We start from the raw sequence: 16,114 nt of genomic DNA, 5'->3' as shown, positions 1-16,114 counted from the left end.
GCTCTTCCCTGGCTTCCCCCTTTTGCCTCATCTTTCCCTTCTGTAAAATGGGAAAAAGTCCTGGGCCGGGCGCAGGATCCCGCTTCCAGGCTCACGCACAAGGGGAGGGAGGCTTGGCCGAGCGCCGGCAGATCCAGGTCCCGCAGCTCCGGGGCACGAGATGCATAAGCGCCTCCGTGACGCTGAGATGACCCAGAAAGAAAGCGGGAGGAAGTGGGAGAGGGGAGCTGTCGTCACATGCGTGGCTCATCATCCCTTTGAGACTCACCCCGAAGAGTGGGCTTCAGGAGTTGACTTCTCTCAGGGATACCTCTCCAGAGGCACATACCTGGGCGGACTGACCACGAGACATTCTGGACAGAGAGCCCCCAGCCCCCACCCCCCCACCCATGCCTTCTTCACCAGACCTTTGAAATTCCACCTATTTCTGTGAGGACAGAACACAAATGTCCCCGAGAGCTGAATCATATCAACAATTGCCACTTAGTAGCTAATTTTTGTGTGCAAGGTCTTGACCTTTACAAAGATTGCACCCTCTCCCCCCCCCTTTTTTTTTTCACCATTGATGAAAAGTAACATCATCTAGTGGCATTTGTTGCTGGATGATGGGTGAATGAAGACAGAATGATCAGTCTTCTGAACACAGCCCTGGAAGGCCAGAGGGAACGGAGAAGCTCCTCCAGGGGCAGGTGTATATGGGGAAGAAAGTGGGAGGCTCAAAGGAGAAGGCAGGCTTGGTTGCTTCCAGAACTTTGTGTGTAGGATTGCATGCTTTGTATCTCTTCTGCACAGTGCCCCATTCCTCTGGCTGACAATGGGGACTGTGCCCTTCACCCTGCGCAGCCTCCCCCCTGCTTCACAGGGCTGGCAGCAGAGTTACCTAGAACCATGGGGATGGGAAACTTGAACAGTTATTACTTTTTATTAGAGCCATAGTTAATTCCCATCACCTATTGAGAGGATGGAATAAATAATGATGGGGGCCAGGGAAAGGAGGCTTCCTGGGAATAAATAAACACAAGGTAATTATGTAGTCTTAATTACTATCATCCATTTTATTGGTGATGTGGGGTGTGAGAGCTAGCAGTGAAACTGACCCACAGGAGAAACTTCCCTGAGGCCTCCCTCTTTCCCATCTAACCACCCCCTCACCCTGGGCCTCGCTCCTACCCTATGTTGGAAGAACAAGAAACACCAAGAGCCAGAGTCCCACCCTCCATCTCTAGCCACAGACGTTATGAAAATCTGTGCCCAGAAAAACGGATGTGGTAACTCCATAGGGGGCCAGCTCAGGAGGAGCTGGGGGCTGCGGTAGAGGGAAGAGCACCCGTTCCTCTGGAGATAAGGGTGCCTGGGCTGTGTGCATGTGCTCCCTTTGGTCCCTGCTGCAGAACCACGTCCTCCCTGGCTGCCTTCCAGAGTCACCTGACCTGACCTCAGCATCTACCCTCACTTGCTGGTGAAGAGCTCTCTTGTGCCCACTTTAAGACCTCTCTCCCCAAAAGACCACCCTGGAGGGGAAAGTCTCTCACATAGAGACTCCTGGTCCTCATAACGGCACTAGGAAATCTAATGGACATCAGAGGTGTGCTCCTGGGAGCAGGGCCCAGCATGGAGGGGTGTGCGGCTGGGAGCTGAGGGGTGTCATCCTCAGCTCTGCAGAGTGAGTGGACTCTGTCTCTCATGGCCTTTGGTCATGAGATGTTGACATAGTTACCCAGCTACACTGGATTGCTAAGCAACTCTCTGGACACACAGATGACCCCCAGGGCAGGTGACCAGGCAGGCATACAGCAGGCCTCATTCCCCGTGGCATTCAAGAGGAGGAGTGTCTCCCACCCCTGGAAAGAGTCCTAGGGGGAGTGACAGTCAGAATGATGTTTATCTTTCTACCGGGCAACAGAGTGCCAATGTGTCTGGGAGGCTCAACCCACTTCCCCTGGCAACTTCTCCCTGGCACAGCGTGAAGGGCCATTCCCCATTTGAGAAAGCAGAGCAGGAATTCCCAGGATAGTGTGGCTGGGGGACCTGTGGGGCACCTGCTAAGCCAAGAGCATATGGATATGGTTTCAAGAGGTGGAACCCCAGACATGGCACCTGTGAGATTCACCATTGTGAGGTTCGTCCAGGGGCAGGTTTGTCTGGGCACCTGAGGCTACAGGTGAGACATAGGGTTCAGGGGCTCTGAGACTGATGGATAAGAAACCCTAGTCCACAGACAGCAGTTCTCTCCAAAGATCAGCCTCCTTTCCCACAAGTACCCTTCTCTGAGCCACCTCTGCATCTCATGGAGTCCCAAGGACCAATACAAGTCACAATTCTGTGTCAGACACACTATTCCATGGGCTATCCATATACAAATATATTATACATTTCATGCATGTAAATCTCACACTAACCGTGTCAGCTAAGTGTCTTGATTATCCACATGTTATAGATGAGGAAACGGAGATACAAATGCATGAAATAATATGGCTGAGGCCACGCCTGCTGCTAAGTAGCAGAATCAAGAGTTGACAGAGTAGGTTTTATCTACTTCACAGAAGGAGAAACCAAGGGCCACGGAACTCAGTGGACTTGCTTGAAATCTCACACCTAGGGCAAGGGCTGGCAGTAGTGGAGTGGAGGGGAGAGGTGAGGAGAGGGACTGCTGCGCTTGTCTTTGGCCATGTTGGTTGGAGTTGACCTGACAGAGGGACAGGATTGCATGCTTTGTATCTCTTCTGTAGTCTCGGTGGGGCCCCAAGACTGGGAGCTCCAGGAAGAACATTTGGGTCATGAATCAGCCCCAGGTGGTAGACTCAGGTAGTAGTCACACTTGCTCTGCACCTGAGTGTCATCACCATGAACTCCTGACCCCAGCACCAGCTGATTGTGGGGTACCCACTTGCAACTCTGGAAAAAAGCAAGGAAGAAGGGGGTCTGAACGCTGGCCCCCTAAAAACAGTAGGGACAGAGAGAGCACAGCCCTGGCTCTGTTCTTAGTGAAACAGCTGCCTCTCACTGTAGCCATTGGACACCTGAGAGTCAGTAATGGGGTGGGAAATTTTTATTTGCAGCAGTGAATCATCACATTGCCCCTGAGTGCTCCTGGGCATCCTGCCACCAGTAGGCCCTCACACAGTCTGGACACAGAGAAATTTCCCCACCCCATGCCTTCTCCACTGGCCTTGCAGCTCAGAGCTGTCTATTCCCAGCATACAGCAGAGGGCAGCAGAAGCTTGGCTCCCAGGTGCTGCTTCTACCGGACCCTCACCCCCTCTATCGCTCAGCTTGCAATAAAAGGCAATGCCTGCGGCCTGCCTCTGTGGATCGGAGAAGCCCTAGGATCCCTAAGATGCTCTCTAGCCCCATTCCACTCTTGGCACCCACCCAGTTGGCCCAGGTACTTGCAGAGCCCCCGGAGTGGCCAGCTCTTGAACCCACCACAGCCCAGAGGTGGGGCTGAACCAATGGGTGGTCTGAAGATGGGGCAGCTACAGTAAAGAAGAGCTGAAAGGCTTTTTTCCAGGTGGTCTCCTGTCCACAGGTGAGCTGGATTCAGGCTCAGAGCAGGAAACTCCAGTGAGAACAGAGAGAGCCCCCAGAAGAACTCAGGGTCTGCTTTGTTATTGCTTTAGGCAGAGGGGCTTTGCCCCCAGGAGACCAAGCTGGTACCCAGAGGCAGGCACCACCATTCCCATCCTTATCAGCTACAAGGTAGGCACACCAGGGATGAGCAGAGGAGGGCAGGTGCTGTGTGCCTTCTCCAAGAAAAGAGTCAAGGTGATGAAGGAGACCGTCCTTAGGCCACACTGAATCTGGACATATGCACACAGAAGTGGGAATGTCAACAGGTGCGTGTGCATGTGTAACTGAGGGTGTCCATCAGCATCCCTGGGTGCATGCACAAGGAGGACAGCATGGGTGAGTGAACCCAGTAGGGTGAAGGATGTGGCCGTGGGCTGCAATGCGGAGCGTGAGTAGATAAACACACACCTGGAGCACCGACAAGGAGAGGCCAGAGAGCTGAGAAGATAAGCCGAAAAACAGGAGGAGGGGGTGGCTCTGCCCCTCCCACTCTTCCCCTGGGGCCAGAGCATGGGGAAAGTGGCAGATCACGGGGCAGGGGGCCTTCAGGTAGGGGTGTGGGACCGACATGTGCCCACACATGAGAGGGCACAGGGCTGCAGGCTTGCCTGGTGCATATACAAGTCTTCATGCTGTCACAACTACGGTAAGCGGCTCCCCTGGGCTAGTCCACAGTGTGTGCCCATGCTCACGGGGGGGCACGGGGGGCATCTGTGAGGGCACGTATGCAGGTTGGTTACATGTGTCTTCACACGGGCACACATGCTGCTCACACAGAGACTTCTATGCTAGCCTCCAGGGGCCACCCGAGCGCCCAGAGGACTCGGCACCGCTCTAGGCACTGAGGTCCACCACTACGTGCCGGTACACGAGCGTCTGTCCCTTGAAGCTGGGGGCCAGGAGCAGCTGGGCGTCCCCCGCAGGCATGTAGCAGAATGCCCGTGGGGCCTGCACAGCCAGCTCCTGGAACCGCACGAACTTTTGGCGCCCCTCATCCCACTGGTAGATCTGCGTGAAGGAGAAATCACTCCCCAGCGCCAGGTAGCGGCGGCCACCCACGAGGAAGGGCTGCATGGCCAGGGAGCCCCGGGAGGGCAGGGCCTGCACCTCGGAGAAGCGGGTGCCCTCCCAGCGCAGGATCTTAGAGTCGCCGATGTAACGGCTGAGGCACAGGTAGCTGTCGCGCCCGGCACGGAAGTGTTTCACAGCCTGGGCATCGGGCACCTGGCTCACCTCACCCTGAGCCACAAACTGCTTCTGGGTGCGGCTCCACTGATAGATCACAGGTGCCTGCGAGCTACTGGACACAATCAACCGTGGTTTGCCCTCACCATCCACAAACTCCAGGTCGGTGTCTCGGTGCCAGGCGTGCAGGGCCTGGTGGGAATAGAAGCCATTCTGGTGCCAGCGGTAGAGGCTGGTGGCCCCCGCCTTGGAGCTGTCGGCCACGGCAAAGTACCAGTCACCGTCGATGCGGAAAGCCTCTAGGTCGTTGGGCTTGCGCACACGCTGTGGGTCGATATCCTGCAGCTTGGTGAAGCGCGTGGTGTTGGGGTCCCAGTGGTAAATGTAAGAGCCACCAAACAGCTGGGCCACAATCACGTACAGCTGGCTGTCTACCACCATTGGCTTGCAGTGCACCGCGGAGGGGGCTGCCAGGACGAGGAGAGGCAGCATCAGGCGGTGTCAGGCAGCCGCCGACCCCCACCCTGTGCCAGGCCCTCAGGAAAGGGGGTCAGTCCCCTCTGACCCTGGCCCAGAACTAAGGCTCTCCACTACAGCATCCCTGAAGCTCAGCCGCCTTTCACAGCTAGTCATCCGTCTCTGCATCACTGTCTCTCCACCCTTGCCCCTAGGGTTTAAATATAAGCTAAAACACTGGGCACAAAAGAGGTGCCCCTCGATATTGACCGGTTGTTTAGCCATAACGTCAATTGTTGAATTTTTATTGTGTGAAGTCCTAAGTGTGAACAGATCGCTTCACTTAATCAACTCTGAAATGGATCCTATTATGTTGCCCATTTCATATCAAAAGGAGCAGGCTCATGGGACGCCTGGGTGGCTCAGTGGTTGAGCATCTGCCTTCGGCTCAGGGCGTGATCCTGAGATCCGGGATCGAGTCCCACATCAGGCTCCCTGTGAGGAGCTTGCTTCTCCCCTTGCCTGTTTCTCTGTGTCTCTCATGAATAAATACAATCTTAAAAAAGAAAAAAAGGAGCAGGCTCAGAGTCTAAGTGACTTGCCCAAAGCTAGCCAGCTGGCCAGATGCCAGACAGGGGAAGAGGAGGAGTCTGATCCCATCTGCAGCCAGGTGACAGAGCCGAGGTATACCCAATGTCAGTTTGATGTTTGCATAGTTGTGTATGAAAACACATTCTCCTAAGCACTCCCACTTTTGAAAGGACTTTTATGCACGAGGATGTCTGCATGAATGTACTTTTGCTCAATAACCAGATTGATATGACCCTTTCTCAGGTACCCGAAGCACATGGGGACACACTTCACCTGTCCTGGTGTCCCGGATCATCGCCTCTCCTCTCCTTCCCAGTGCTGCTTTACCCACCCTTCTCCTCACCTCTCCTTTGCAAGAAAGTGGATGCTGGACCTCAGGCTCTGGCAATCACCCCAAATCCCTTCCACGGCCTTGGTCCACCTGCCAAGATCCTCGTGATCCCCAGCTCCCGAGCTGCAGTTCAGACCCTCCATGCCACACTCACAAGAGCACCTCAAATTCCAGCTGGCCATGACTAGGCACATATCTGTGTGCTCCTCTGTGTACTCAATTTCCATTTGTGGCTCTACTCAGTCACCCCCTCCAGAAACCTGGAGCCATCCCCCACAGCTCCCTGTCCCTCACTCCCCAACAGCTGGTCAGCCTCGAGTCCTGTCAACCCTCCCCTCTGCTTTCTAAGACAGTGTGTGGGGCGATTGCTGTTATTTCTTCTGTAAATGTTTTCTAGAATTTACCAGGGAGACCATCTGGCCCTGGAGTCTTCTTTTGGGTGAAGGGTTTCTTTTCTTTTTTTTTTTTTAATAAATTTTATTTATTTACTCATGAGAGACACACACAGAGAGAGAGGCAGAGACACAGGCAGAAGGAGAAACAGGCTCCATGCAGGGAGCCCGACGTGGGACTCGATCCCAGGTCTCCAGGATCATGGCCTAGGCTGAAGGCGGCACTAAACCGCTGAGCCACCGGGGCTGCCCGGGTTTCTTTTTTATAAGGACTTTGAGTCCTTTCAGAGATAATTTAAATTTTCTGTTTCCTCTTGTGTCAGTTCACTCCTCCATTCTAAATATCTCTTTCCATCCCCAGTGCTATTGCCCCAGCCCAGACTCCAGCACGTTCCCGTGATGGTGTGCCCACATGTCTTACCCAGTGCCAAGCCACTCTCCACACAGCATAGATAGTGTTCTACAATACACCTTGGTTTGGTTCACACACTCTGCTCAACCTGTGCATGACCTGTCTCTTGGGTCTTATCTGCTTCTCTCCACCTTGAACCTTACGCTATAGTCATATGAGCTGCTTATAGTTTTTACACAGACATGCACTCATGTACTAAGCTTTTGCACACCTTCTTGAATTTGGTCATGCTGTTCTCTTTGCCAGAATATCCTTCCCACATTTTTTGTCTGAACTCCACCTTCTAGACTCAGCTCAAATTCAGTGGATCCCAAGCTGAACTCACTAGCCACTCCTATCTCCTCCTTGGTTCACTGGCACCACCCAGTTACTTAAGCCAGGCATTTAGGCATCACCTCCAACTCTCCCTCATCGTTCAAGACTCAGCTCAGGCATCCCCTCTACCAGGAAGCATTCCTTGATTGCCCTCAAAGGTAGGCCTCTCCTTTGTGATCTCAGAGCATCATATTCATATCTCCCTCCTCATACCCACCTATTATATGGATGTTATCTGTGTATGTATTGGCCTCTCCCCAAAGACTGGGAAGTTATTATGGGCAGAGATCATGTCTCATCTATGCCTCTACCTACAGGAATTCAATGGAAAGGAACGATGGAGCCCAGCACCTCCCTACCCCCTTAAATCGGAGCCACCACAGCCAGGCTGGGGGTAGGTACCTGGGATTCTATCATAATCTCGAAGCTGCCGTTCAACATAGTCCCACTTGAGAACACTGCAAGCACTGGCACCTGGCTGGGCCAGAGCCAAATAGAGGTCACTGGAGTAAAGGAAGGGCTCGGCTGACACTGCTGGGAAAGGCAGGGTCTGGTACAGCACGAAATCTGCAGGGATAAGAGGTGAGGGGCGGGGAGAAGAAGGGTAAGTAAGAGCTTGTTGGGGGAATGGGTGGCTGGCCTGGGGATTGGGGGTGCTTCCAGCAGCATCTGTGGAGCTGCTCTGGGGAGGGCTGCCAGGAGCACATCCTACCAGTGGTGATGCAGTCGAATTCCCGCAGTGGCAGGTCCTGCACCTTGTGCTCTTGGAAGCGAGGAGGGCTGGCGCAATAGATGGGGGCCACAGTGGTGTTGGTGTGTGCCAGCCACTCCACCAGCCACTTCACCTTGCAGTCGCAGTTGAGCGAGTTGCCCCGCAGGTCCCTGGATCATGAGGGTGATGGAGGGAACAGAGAGAGGAGCAGGCTCCCAGCTGCTCTGCCCACCCAGGCTCTCTAGGTTTTTGGAAGTAGATATACTCAAGGCTGCTGCTCATTGCAAAGTTAGGGAAAAGATCCCCTGGGGCTAGACACACTCCCATGCATACATGCTTGTCTAGCAGAGTAGGGGCCCAGTCTCAGACCCTACTTGCATCTTAATTCCTCAAACCTTCTACAATCCTGGGTTGTTTGGGTTTTCTTGTGTGAATACTGATTAATGGTTGTGGCCATGCTATAGGACTTTAATGTATTTAATGTATGTTCAAATCAAACATACATTTAAAAAGCACATATTTAAAAGACATACATATATGTCTTTTATAAACACACACACACACACACACACACGTGTTGTGTAGCTACTTAGCCTTCTAAAAGGCATCCCCAAACCCAAGCACTCCCAGCCTCTCAAGACCTTATGATCTTCCCAATTCTGACTCCCACACCACTCCCTCCAGCGACACGCCCTTCTGTGGCATTGTGTAGGGCTCAGCCTTACAAGTCACTCAGGATGTCCAGGGGCCGAAAGATGTCTCTAGGCAGTGTCTGCAGGTTATTGTTGGCCAGTGATCTGCAAGAGAGACCCCTGGGTCACCTGAAGATTGTGACTGAGGCCAAAGGCCACAGGAGAGATGGGACTTTGGTTCAATGTGTGTAGGGACATGATGTACTCACAGGTGTGTCAAAGACTTGAGTCCTCTGAAGGTGAACTTGGAGAGTGCCCAGATGTCATTATTCTCAATGAAGCTGGAGAAAATGAGAACTCATCTTAGATGCCACTTAGGATCCCAGACCCCCAACCAGCTATTTCCTTCTGCCCCACCTAGATTCCTGCCCATGGTCCTGAGACAGGCTTCCATTCTGATTCTGGTGACATGAAGCCTGTGGTGACAGGTAGGGCGGTTTAGGCGGAGGGATGGATGCAATGACCCTCAGCTTGGGTCCTGCAGTCAGAGGATTCAAAGGCTCTCCCTCCCTCCTCCCCCCAGCCTTCCTCCTTCAACCTGCCCTCTCAGCCCACCCCACCCAGGCCTGGGGCTCCATCCTCCCTCCTAGCTGCCATTGCCCAGCTCCTTGCCACACACAGGTACTGGAGGTGTGACAGTCCTGTGAAAGCGTTGTCTCCAATCAGAGTAAACTTGTTGGAGTTGAGTAACCTGGAGAGACAGAGGGGGAGTTAGAGCTTCCAAGTTAGAGCTTCCATCACACCAGCCCCCAGCCTGCTGCCTCCCCCTGGTGCTTCCTCACAGTTCCAAGGCCATGCTGCCCCACAGAGTCCCACCTGGCCCACACCCCCACCCCAGAGCAGCCCTGCAGCAAGACCACCCAATAGCCTGTCCTGGGGCAGATCGCTATTATGAAGCTGGGTCTTTCCCCACTGTGTGTCTCTCTGTCTCTGTCTCCACTTCTGTTCTGTCCCCCACCCTCACCCCAGCTCATTCAGTCCCTCTCAGCCTGGTAGTGGGTTTTATGATAACTTGCAGTGAAAAGGAGTTGGAGTAACTCACAGGTACTCTCTCTTGCGACTGGGGCCTCAAGCAGAAGCAGCTCTGTTAAAATTCCACACCCTTACACGCCCCTTCCTGTCGACCCCCAGCTCTTTCTTCAAACCCTGCTTCCTGGGGTCAGTTGTCTCTGAGATGACCCCTCTCCCCTGCAGTGTCCACCCTGTGGCACCAGCCCAAGCTACTGCACCCAATTCCTTTGGCTCTCCAGAGGAAGTAAGTCCATTCCTAATTGGGCCCCAAATACCTACTCTTGGCTTTTGCATGCAACCCCCCACCTTCCTTCTCCCCACTGCCACTCCCTGTACCCTTCCTGACTCTAGGTGGATCCACATTTGGTGGCTATCCCATCCAGGGAAGAAAAGGGACACCTGTACATTAATCCATTAATCCGCAGTGGCTACCTGCATCTGCTCTATCTGCTCTTCTCTCCCCAGTCTGAGGGAAGGGGGATGGAAGTAGGGGGGGGTGTCTGTGCCCTTCTGCAGCCCTACCCCTACCCGCCCTTCCCAAGGCCCTGTCCTTACAGGAACTGCAGCAGTGGCAGGTGGGAAAACGCTCCATCCTGGATCTCAGAGAAGGCAGCATTCACCAGCGTCCTGCAGGGGACACTGGAGTCAGTACAGTGGGGACTATGCAGGGACTGGGGGAGGGGGCACACAAGGTGAACAGGGCGATGGTTCTATGCACACTTGGCCTGGAAACTTCCCATTTCACCAGCCTGGGCTCCCTACCTGGGGCTATCTTTCTCTTCCCTTCATAAACTCATCGCCTTCTTCATCACTGTGCTCACCTCCTGCCTCTCTGAACACCAGTGGCCCCAGGCTGAGCTTCCCCTTCAGCCACAAGAAGCTTCCATTACCCACACCCTCAAGATCATCCAAACACTCAGTGTGCTGGGTGCTGTTGAGGGATGGGGCACCGGGGATGCTCACCCCAGAAGGTTAGCATCCTGCTCTCAAGGACCACACACCCCACCTAGTCCCTGAGGCTGGCTGGCCCAGCGCAGAGTGAATGGAAGCCCAGGCGGCTGTCCCCTGCCAGGGCACCCTGTGGGTGTATCTCACTTCCACCCCTCCCCCTGCTTCCACCCTCCCTCCCCCCACAAAAAGCCTTTCTGCCCTTGGTGTGACATCACAGGCAGGGGCCCACATGCCCTTGTAAACAACCCCTCCCCCCGGCCCAGAGCCCCGCACACAGTAGGTCTCATTGTTGCCCGCGATGGTGATGATTCATTCTTGGCCATAAACTCCTGCTTTCCCCGGCCATGGCTGCTGAGCCTGCATGACTACAGAACTCTCCACCTGGCTGATGCCTCGAACCTCCAGTCCCCAGGACCCCCCAAAGTCCTCCCGCTCCCCGCACTGTGTAGAGGGGGAGCAAGGGTTTTCCCCAGGGGCTCTCGGAGCGGCTGCAGCCTGGCTGCCTCCCTGGGCTCCCCCACCTCCCCAGCCAGGGCAGGACACTCACAGAGAGATGACCTCGGAGGGCAGGTTCCTGGGCACTGCCTTAGAGTCCACGCAGAAGGCGGTGTCCCTGGTGCAGGAGCAGCTGGGCGGGCAGGGGGGCGTCTTGGGGGGCCTCTTGGCGCCGACTTGCAGCATCAGACAGCAGCCGAGCGCGGACAGCGCCAGCAGCCCGAGCCCGAGCCCGAGCCCGAGCCCGGAGCCCCGGCCGGCGCGCGGCCCCGCCATGCTGCCTGCAAGCTCTGCCCCGGGCCACCGGCCGCGGCCCCCGCCCCGCGGCTCTCGGCCACCCCGCCGGCTGCGCCTCCCCGCCGCCCGCCGCCGCCGCTGCCGCAGCCAGGGGCCCCGCCGCCCGCTGCGCACAGCGGAGTCCTCGGGCCCGGGCGGCTCGGGCCCCTCCCCTGCTCGCGCTCGCCTGCCGCCGGGGTAGGGCTGCGCGGGCCCGGAGCCGGAGCCGAGCGAGGGCTGCCCGGCGGGGGCGCGCGCAGGGCGGAGGGGTGGGGAGTCCCCGGAAGGGGGTGGGGGCGGCCCTGGCCGCTGGCGGCCCTAGGGGCGGTCCCTGGGGCCATCTGCCTGCCTGGCGGGCACCAGTGAGACTGGCGAGTGCAGGTGTGCGAGGCGTACGTGTGCACCCCATGACGGCATGACTGTGCACCTGTGCGCATCGGGGGCACGCGCTCCCCCAGGACGCATTTCCGCGCTGTGGACCCGCGTGCCTCTGTGTGCCCGTGTATCTGTCGTGGCCTTCAGGGGACACGTCCTCTGAACAAGAAGAGTTCATGGGTGTGCCATCAGCGACATGCGTATGTAGCTGTGTTCACATGCGTTTCCACAAGCCCGTGAACAGAATGTGCCTTTGTTTCTCTCTGAGCTGAAAAGGGGAATGTTGTCACCGAGTTGGAGTGTGTGGAATTCTGGAACATCTCTCCCTACCCAACCGTAAACCGTTGAACCTTCTAGAGCCCTGGATGTTTCCTGGTCCAGCTCTTTGTCCCAAATGAGGAAACAGGCCGAAACGAGGAGGAAAGCAGTCGCGAGCTTGATGTCACATCTACTGTGTGTTGTGTACTCTATGCACTTAATGCTGCCAACCTTTTGAAGTGGATGATATGAATCCCCTTTTACAGAGAAGAGATGTGAGACTGGTAGCGCCCGAAGAAAGCCACAGAACAGGGATCTCAACCCGCTCTGCCAAAGTTCACTGTCATACTTCTATACCAGGGATTTTCAAAGTGTGGTCCAGGGACGCGTGGGTGGCTCAATGGTTGAGTGTCTGTCTTTGGCTCAGGTTATGACCGTGGGGTCCTGGGATCGAGTCCCACATGGGGCTCCCTGCGGGGAGCCTGCTTCTCCCTCTGCCTGTATCTCTGCCTCTCTCTGTGTGTGTCTCTCATGAATAAATAAATAGAATCTTAATAAAATGAAATAAAATAAAATAAAATAAAATAAAATAAAATAAAATAAAAGTGGAGTCCAGGAGAACCTTCCAGGGATCACTGAGGTCAAAACAATTGTCCTAGGAATTTTTTTAAAAGATTTTCTTTCTTTCTTTCTTTCTTTCTTTCTTTCTTTCTTTCTTTCTTTCTTTCTCTCTCTTTCTTTCTTTCTTCTTTCTTTCTTTCTTTCTTTTTTCTTTTCTTTTCTTCTCTTTTCTTCTCTTTTTCTTTCTTTCTTCTTTCTCCTTTCTTCTTTCTCTCTCTCTCTCTTTCTTTCTCTTCTTTCTTTCTTTCTTTCTTTCTTTCTTTCTTTCTTTCGAGACACAGAGAGAGAGGGAAAGAGGCAGAGACACAGGCAGAAGGAGAAGCAGGCTCCATGCAGGGAGCCCGACATGGGATTCCAGGGGCCCCAGGATCACGCCCTGGGCTGAAGGCAGTGCTAAACCGCTGAGCCACCCGGGCTTCCCCTTGTCCTAAGAATGTTAAAATATAATTTTACTTTTTCACTTTCACGCAATCACAAAAGTACACTGGGGGGGCACCTGGGAGGCTCAGTGGTTGAGCATCTGCCTTTGGCTCAGGTCATGATCCTGGGGTCCTGGGATCAAGTCCCACATTAGGCTCTTTGCAGGGAGCCTACTTCTCCCTCTACCTGTGTCTCTGCTTCTCTCTATATATCTCTCATGAATGGATAAATAAAATCTTTAAAACAAACAAAGTACCCTGGAATTTCCCAGAGGCAACATGATTTATCTTCTGTTAAGCCAGAAATTAAGAGGGTTGCAAGGGGTGCCTGGGTGGTTCAGTCGGTTAAGCAGCTAACTCTTGATTTCAGCTCAGGTCTTAATCTCAGGGTCCTGGGATTGAGCCCTGTGTGGGGTTTAGCACTCAACAGGGAGTCGGCTTCAGGATTCTCTCCCTCTCCATCTGCCCCTCCTCTGTGCACATGTTGGCTCTCTCTCTTTCTAAATAAATAAATCCTTAAAAAAATAAAGAGATTTGCAAAAATGTAAAGCAATGACACTCTTATCTCTAATTTTTTGACTTTGTAAAATAATTTTTAATTTATGTTTTTATGTTAAAAATAGAATAGGTTTATTGCTACAATTTTCATTAATTAATTGAAACTTTGAAATTTCTCAGTAAATATTAATATGGTAAATATCAATAGATATAACACACATAAACAAATGCTCTTTGGGGTCCTAAATATTTTTTAAGAATATAAAGGAGTCCTGAAACCAAAGTTTGAGAACTGCTGCTCTATGCCATGTTACCTCCCTGGGGGTCTATGTGTGGGACTGACTGTGCCAAAGGTTCTCTGGGACAGGACTAGAGGAGGCTGGGAGTCAGGTGAATGGACTCCCAGTCTAGTGCTCTTTCCATATCAGGCCAGGAAACAGATTGCTGGGTTTAGGATGTGTCCCCAGCTGTCCCCAGCCTCTGCCAGCAGAGGCTTCTCTAGTTGGAGCTTACGTCTGTCCATGTTGTCTCAGCCAGGGATGCCCCTTCCCTTTGATCCTCACTTGTCACTGCCCATCCAGCTGCCCGTGCAGCCCTCTGCATGCCAGCTTGTGGAAAGAAAAGCAATGGGGGGTGGGGAGGGCCGCTAGGGCAGCTGGGCAACCGTCCCCACCCGTCCCTGGCACAGCTCTGCCCAGCACACAAAGGGCAGAGTGAATCTTGTCCCAGCCACTGCAGCTGAAGAGCTGGAAGGAGAAAAAGAGGAGGTACACACAGAAGGGGTGGCTACCGTAGGGCTCTCCATCACCCATGGTCCTCCCAGAGACAGAAAGGGGGAGTCTGGGTCCTATTCTCAGCTAGTGAGAAGAGGTATTTGGGAGACGAAGTAGATGATAATCATGTCAACTGGATTGATGTCATTGGATCATCACAACAGCTTGTCTGAGGGGAGACAGGATAGGCAGACTAGTACCATTTAACAGCTGAACACACTAAAGCCTGGAAAGGCAGAAAGATAGATTCATTAGGGGTCCCAGAGCTGGTCGGTCAAGCATTAAGACCTCCACACACTGATGGAATGAACATTGACCACTCTCCAGGAGCTCCTGCATGTTTGGTGACAGTCTCAGCACTAAATAGAATTACATGTTAGCTGTGTGCATGCTCCTTGCCCCACAGCAGGTACAAAGAAGCCTCAGGAAACCATGGTCGGGGGGCCAGTCCCAGGGAAGACAGGGCAACAAAAAGCACCCTCACAGCTGATGAGAACAGCAGTGCATGCTAAGTGGCAAGTGAAAGGGTAGCAGGAGGCTGGGAGATTTTGGAGGAGGGAAGAGGCACTGTAGCCTGGGCCTGTAAGGTCACAGAGCAGGTGCCATTGGCTCTTGTCTGACCTTTTAGGGTTGGTGGCACTCAGAGAGGTGGAGAGGCATTGAGGGTGGAGAGGCATTGAGGGTGGGATTTCCAGGAGGGAGAAATGGCCTAAGTAAAGGCCAAGATGTGAGAAGTTTGCAACAGAGGGCTGATGGGGGTAGCGAGGTGACAGCTATCCATGCCCAGTTACAGGTCCCACATTGCTTCGTGAGAACAAAGATGAGGACCCCAAGACCTCCACTGGGTCAGTGCCAGAGAGGTTGATGCTAGCATCTGAACTCCCCTTATGAAACTTGAGGGCAACCTTCTTACCCCAACCTCCAAACAGGCAAAAATAAGTAGATAAAAAAGAAAAGAAAAACCATAAAGCTTGTGAGAATTACAGCCTAAGAGCAGCCGCCGGGGAGACTGAGGACCTGAGAGAGCAGAGGCTTCTTTCCAAGAGAGACTCCTTTCTCAGCACCAGCTGATGATGGCAAGCCCTACACACAGCGCCTGCTTAGAACAAGCTCCACAGCTGGACCATGCGGCCCCCTGAGATGCCCGCAGGGACCCCGAGATGCTTGCAGCCCTCCTGGGCTCTCCCACTGGCCCGCTGCCCACCTGGCTCAGGCCCAGTGCGTGTGAGTCAGCCAATCAATCCCAGCGTTGCCAGGACAATCTGGGGCGGGAGTGGGGGCGCTGGGGGCAGGCAGGGGTGGGCACCACAGGCAGCTGTCTCCTACATCTGGCACCTGCACACAGCTGAGACTGCACAGTTGAGAGGAGGACGTTTCCCCCTCCTCCCTGGACACCCTTCCCCAACACTCCTCCTAGGACCCTTGCTGCTAGAGGTTTCGGCAAATATTTAAAGGGGCAGCTGAGGAGGAGGGTGAGGAGGATGGTGGGAGCAAACACTCCCTTCCCTCCCCTGTCCCCTTCCCTGAGCTTTTCAGGCACTCTCAGCTCAGATGCCATGCTGTTGTGCAACCCGGAGACTGAAGGCTCTCCTGGTGGAGTGGAGGTCCCTGTGGGGGCAGGGAAACCGGCTAAGGCTGGAGAGCTGGGGACCAGCCCATGACCTCAGGGCAGGGCCAAGGTGGGAGGGAGCCCCCAGGCCAGGGACAGAACCTGGGGTGGAGTGTTGGAGGTAAAGTAGCAGGAAGATAAGGGAGTTTGGCTGAGAGGAGTAAGGGTAGGT

General features: G+C 54.1%; 1 protein-coding gene across 1 annotated transcript; it reads right to left on the bottom strand.

Annotated features, from left to right (window-relative positions):
- Window positions 1-3,034: 3,034 nt before the first annotated feature.
- On the bottom strand, window positions 3,035-11,422 carry LGI3 (leucine rich repeat LGI family member 3). Its single transcript, XM_072796356.1, has 8 exons — window positions 11,166-11,422; window positions 10,223-10,294; window positions 9,276-9,347; window positions 8,866-8,937; window positions 8,690-8,761; window positions 7,965-8,134; window positions 7,655-7,819; window positions 3,035-5,222 (listed from the first exon to the last, which is right to left on the bottom strand). The coding sequence occupies exons 1-8, from the start codon at window positions 11,387-11,389 to the stop codon at window positions 4,405-4,407; spliced, it is 1,665 nt and encodes a 554-aa protein (XP_072652457.1). The 5' UTR covers window positions 11,390-11,422; the 3' UTR covers window positions 3,035-4,404.
- Between the last annotated feature and the right edge of the window lie 4,692 nt (window positions 11,423-16,114).

This window comes from Canis lupus, chromosome 24 (genome assembly GCF_048164855.1).
Source record: "Canis lupus baileyi chromosome 24, mCanLup2.hap1, whole genome shotgun sequence".
NCBI lineage: Eukaryota > Metazoa > Chordata > Mammalia > Carnivora > Canidae > Canis > Canis lupus.
This window is presented reverse-complemented; position numbering and strand designations above follow the sequence as displayed.

Bases quoted from the DNA above. Each gene is read 5' to 3' on its own strand.
- LGI3 (XM_072796356.1), bottom strand. From the start codon at position 11,389: ATGGCGGGGCCGCGCGCCGGCCGGGGCTCCGGGCTCGGGCTCGGGCTC. The intron at 10,295-11,165 runs GTGAGTGTCCTG...TGTCCCCTGCAG, and splicing joins CCCTCCGAGGTCATCTCTCT to GACGCTGGTGAATGCTGCCT. The intron at 9,348-10,222 runs GTAAGGACAGGG...CTGTCTCTCCAG, and splicing joins CTGCCACTGCTGCAGTTCCT to GTTACTCAACTCCAACAAGT.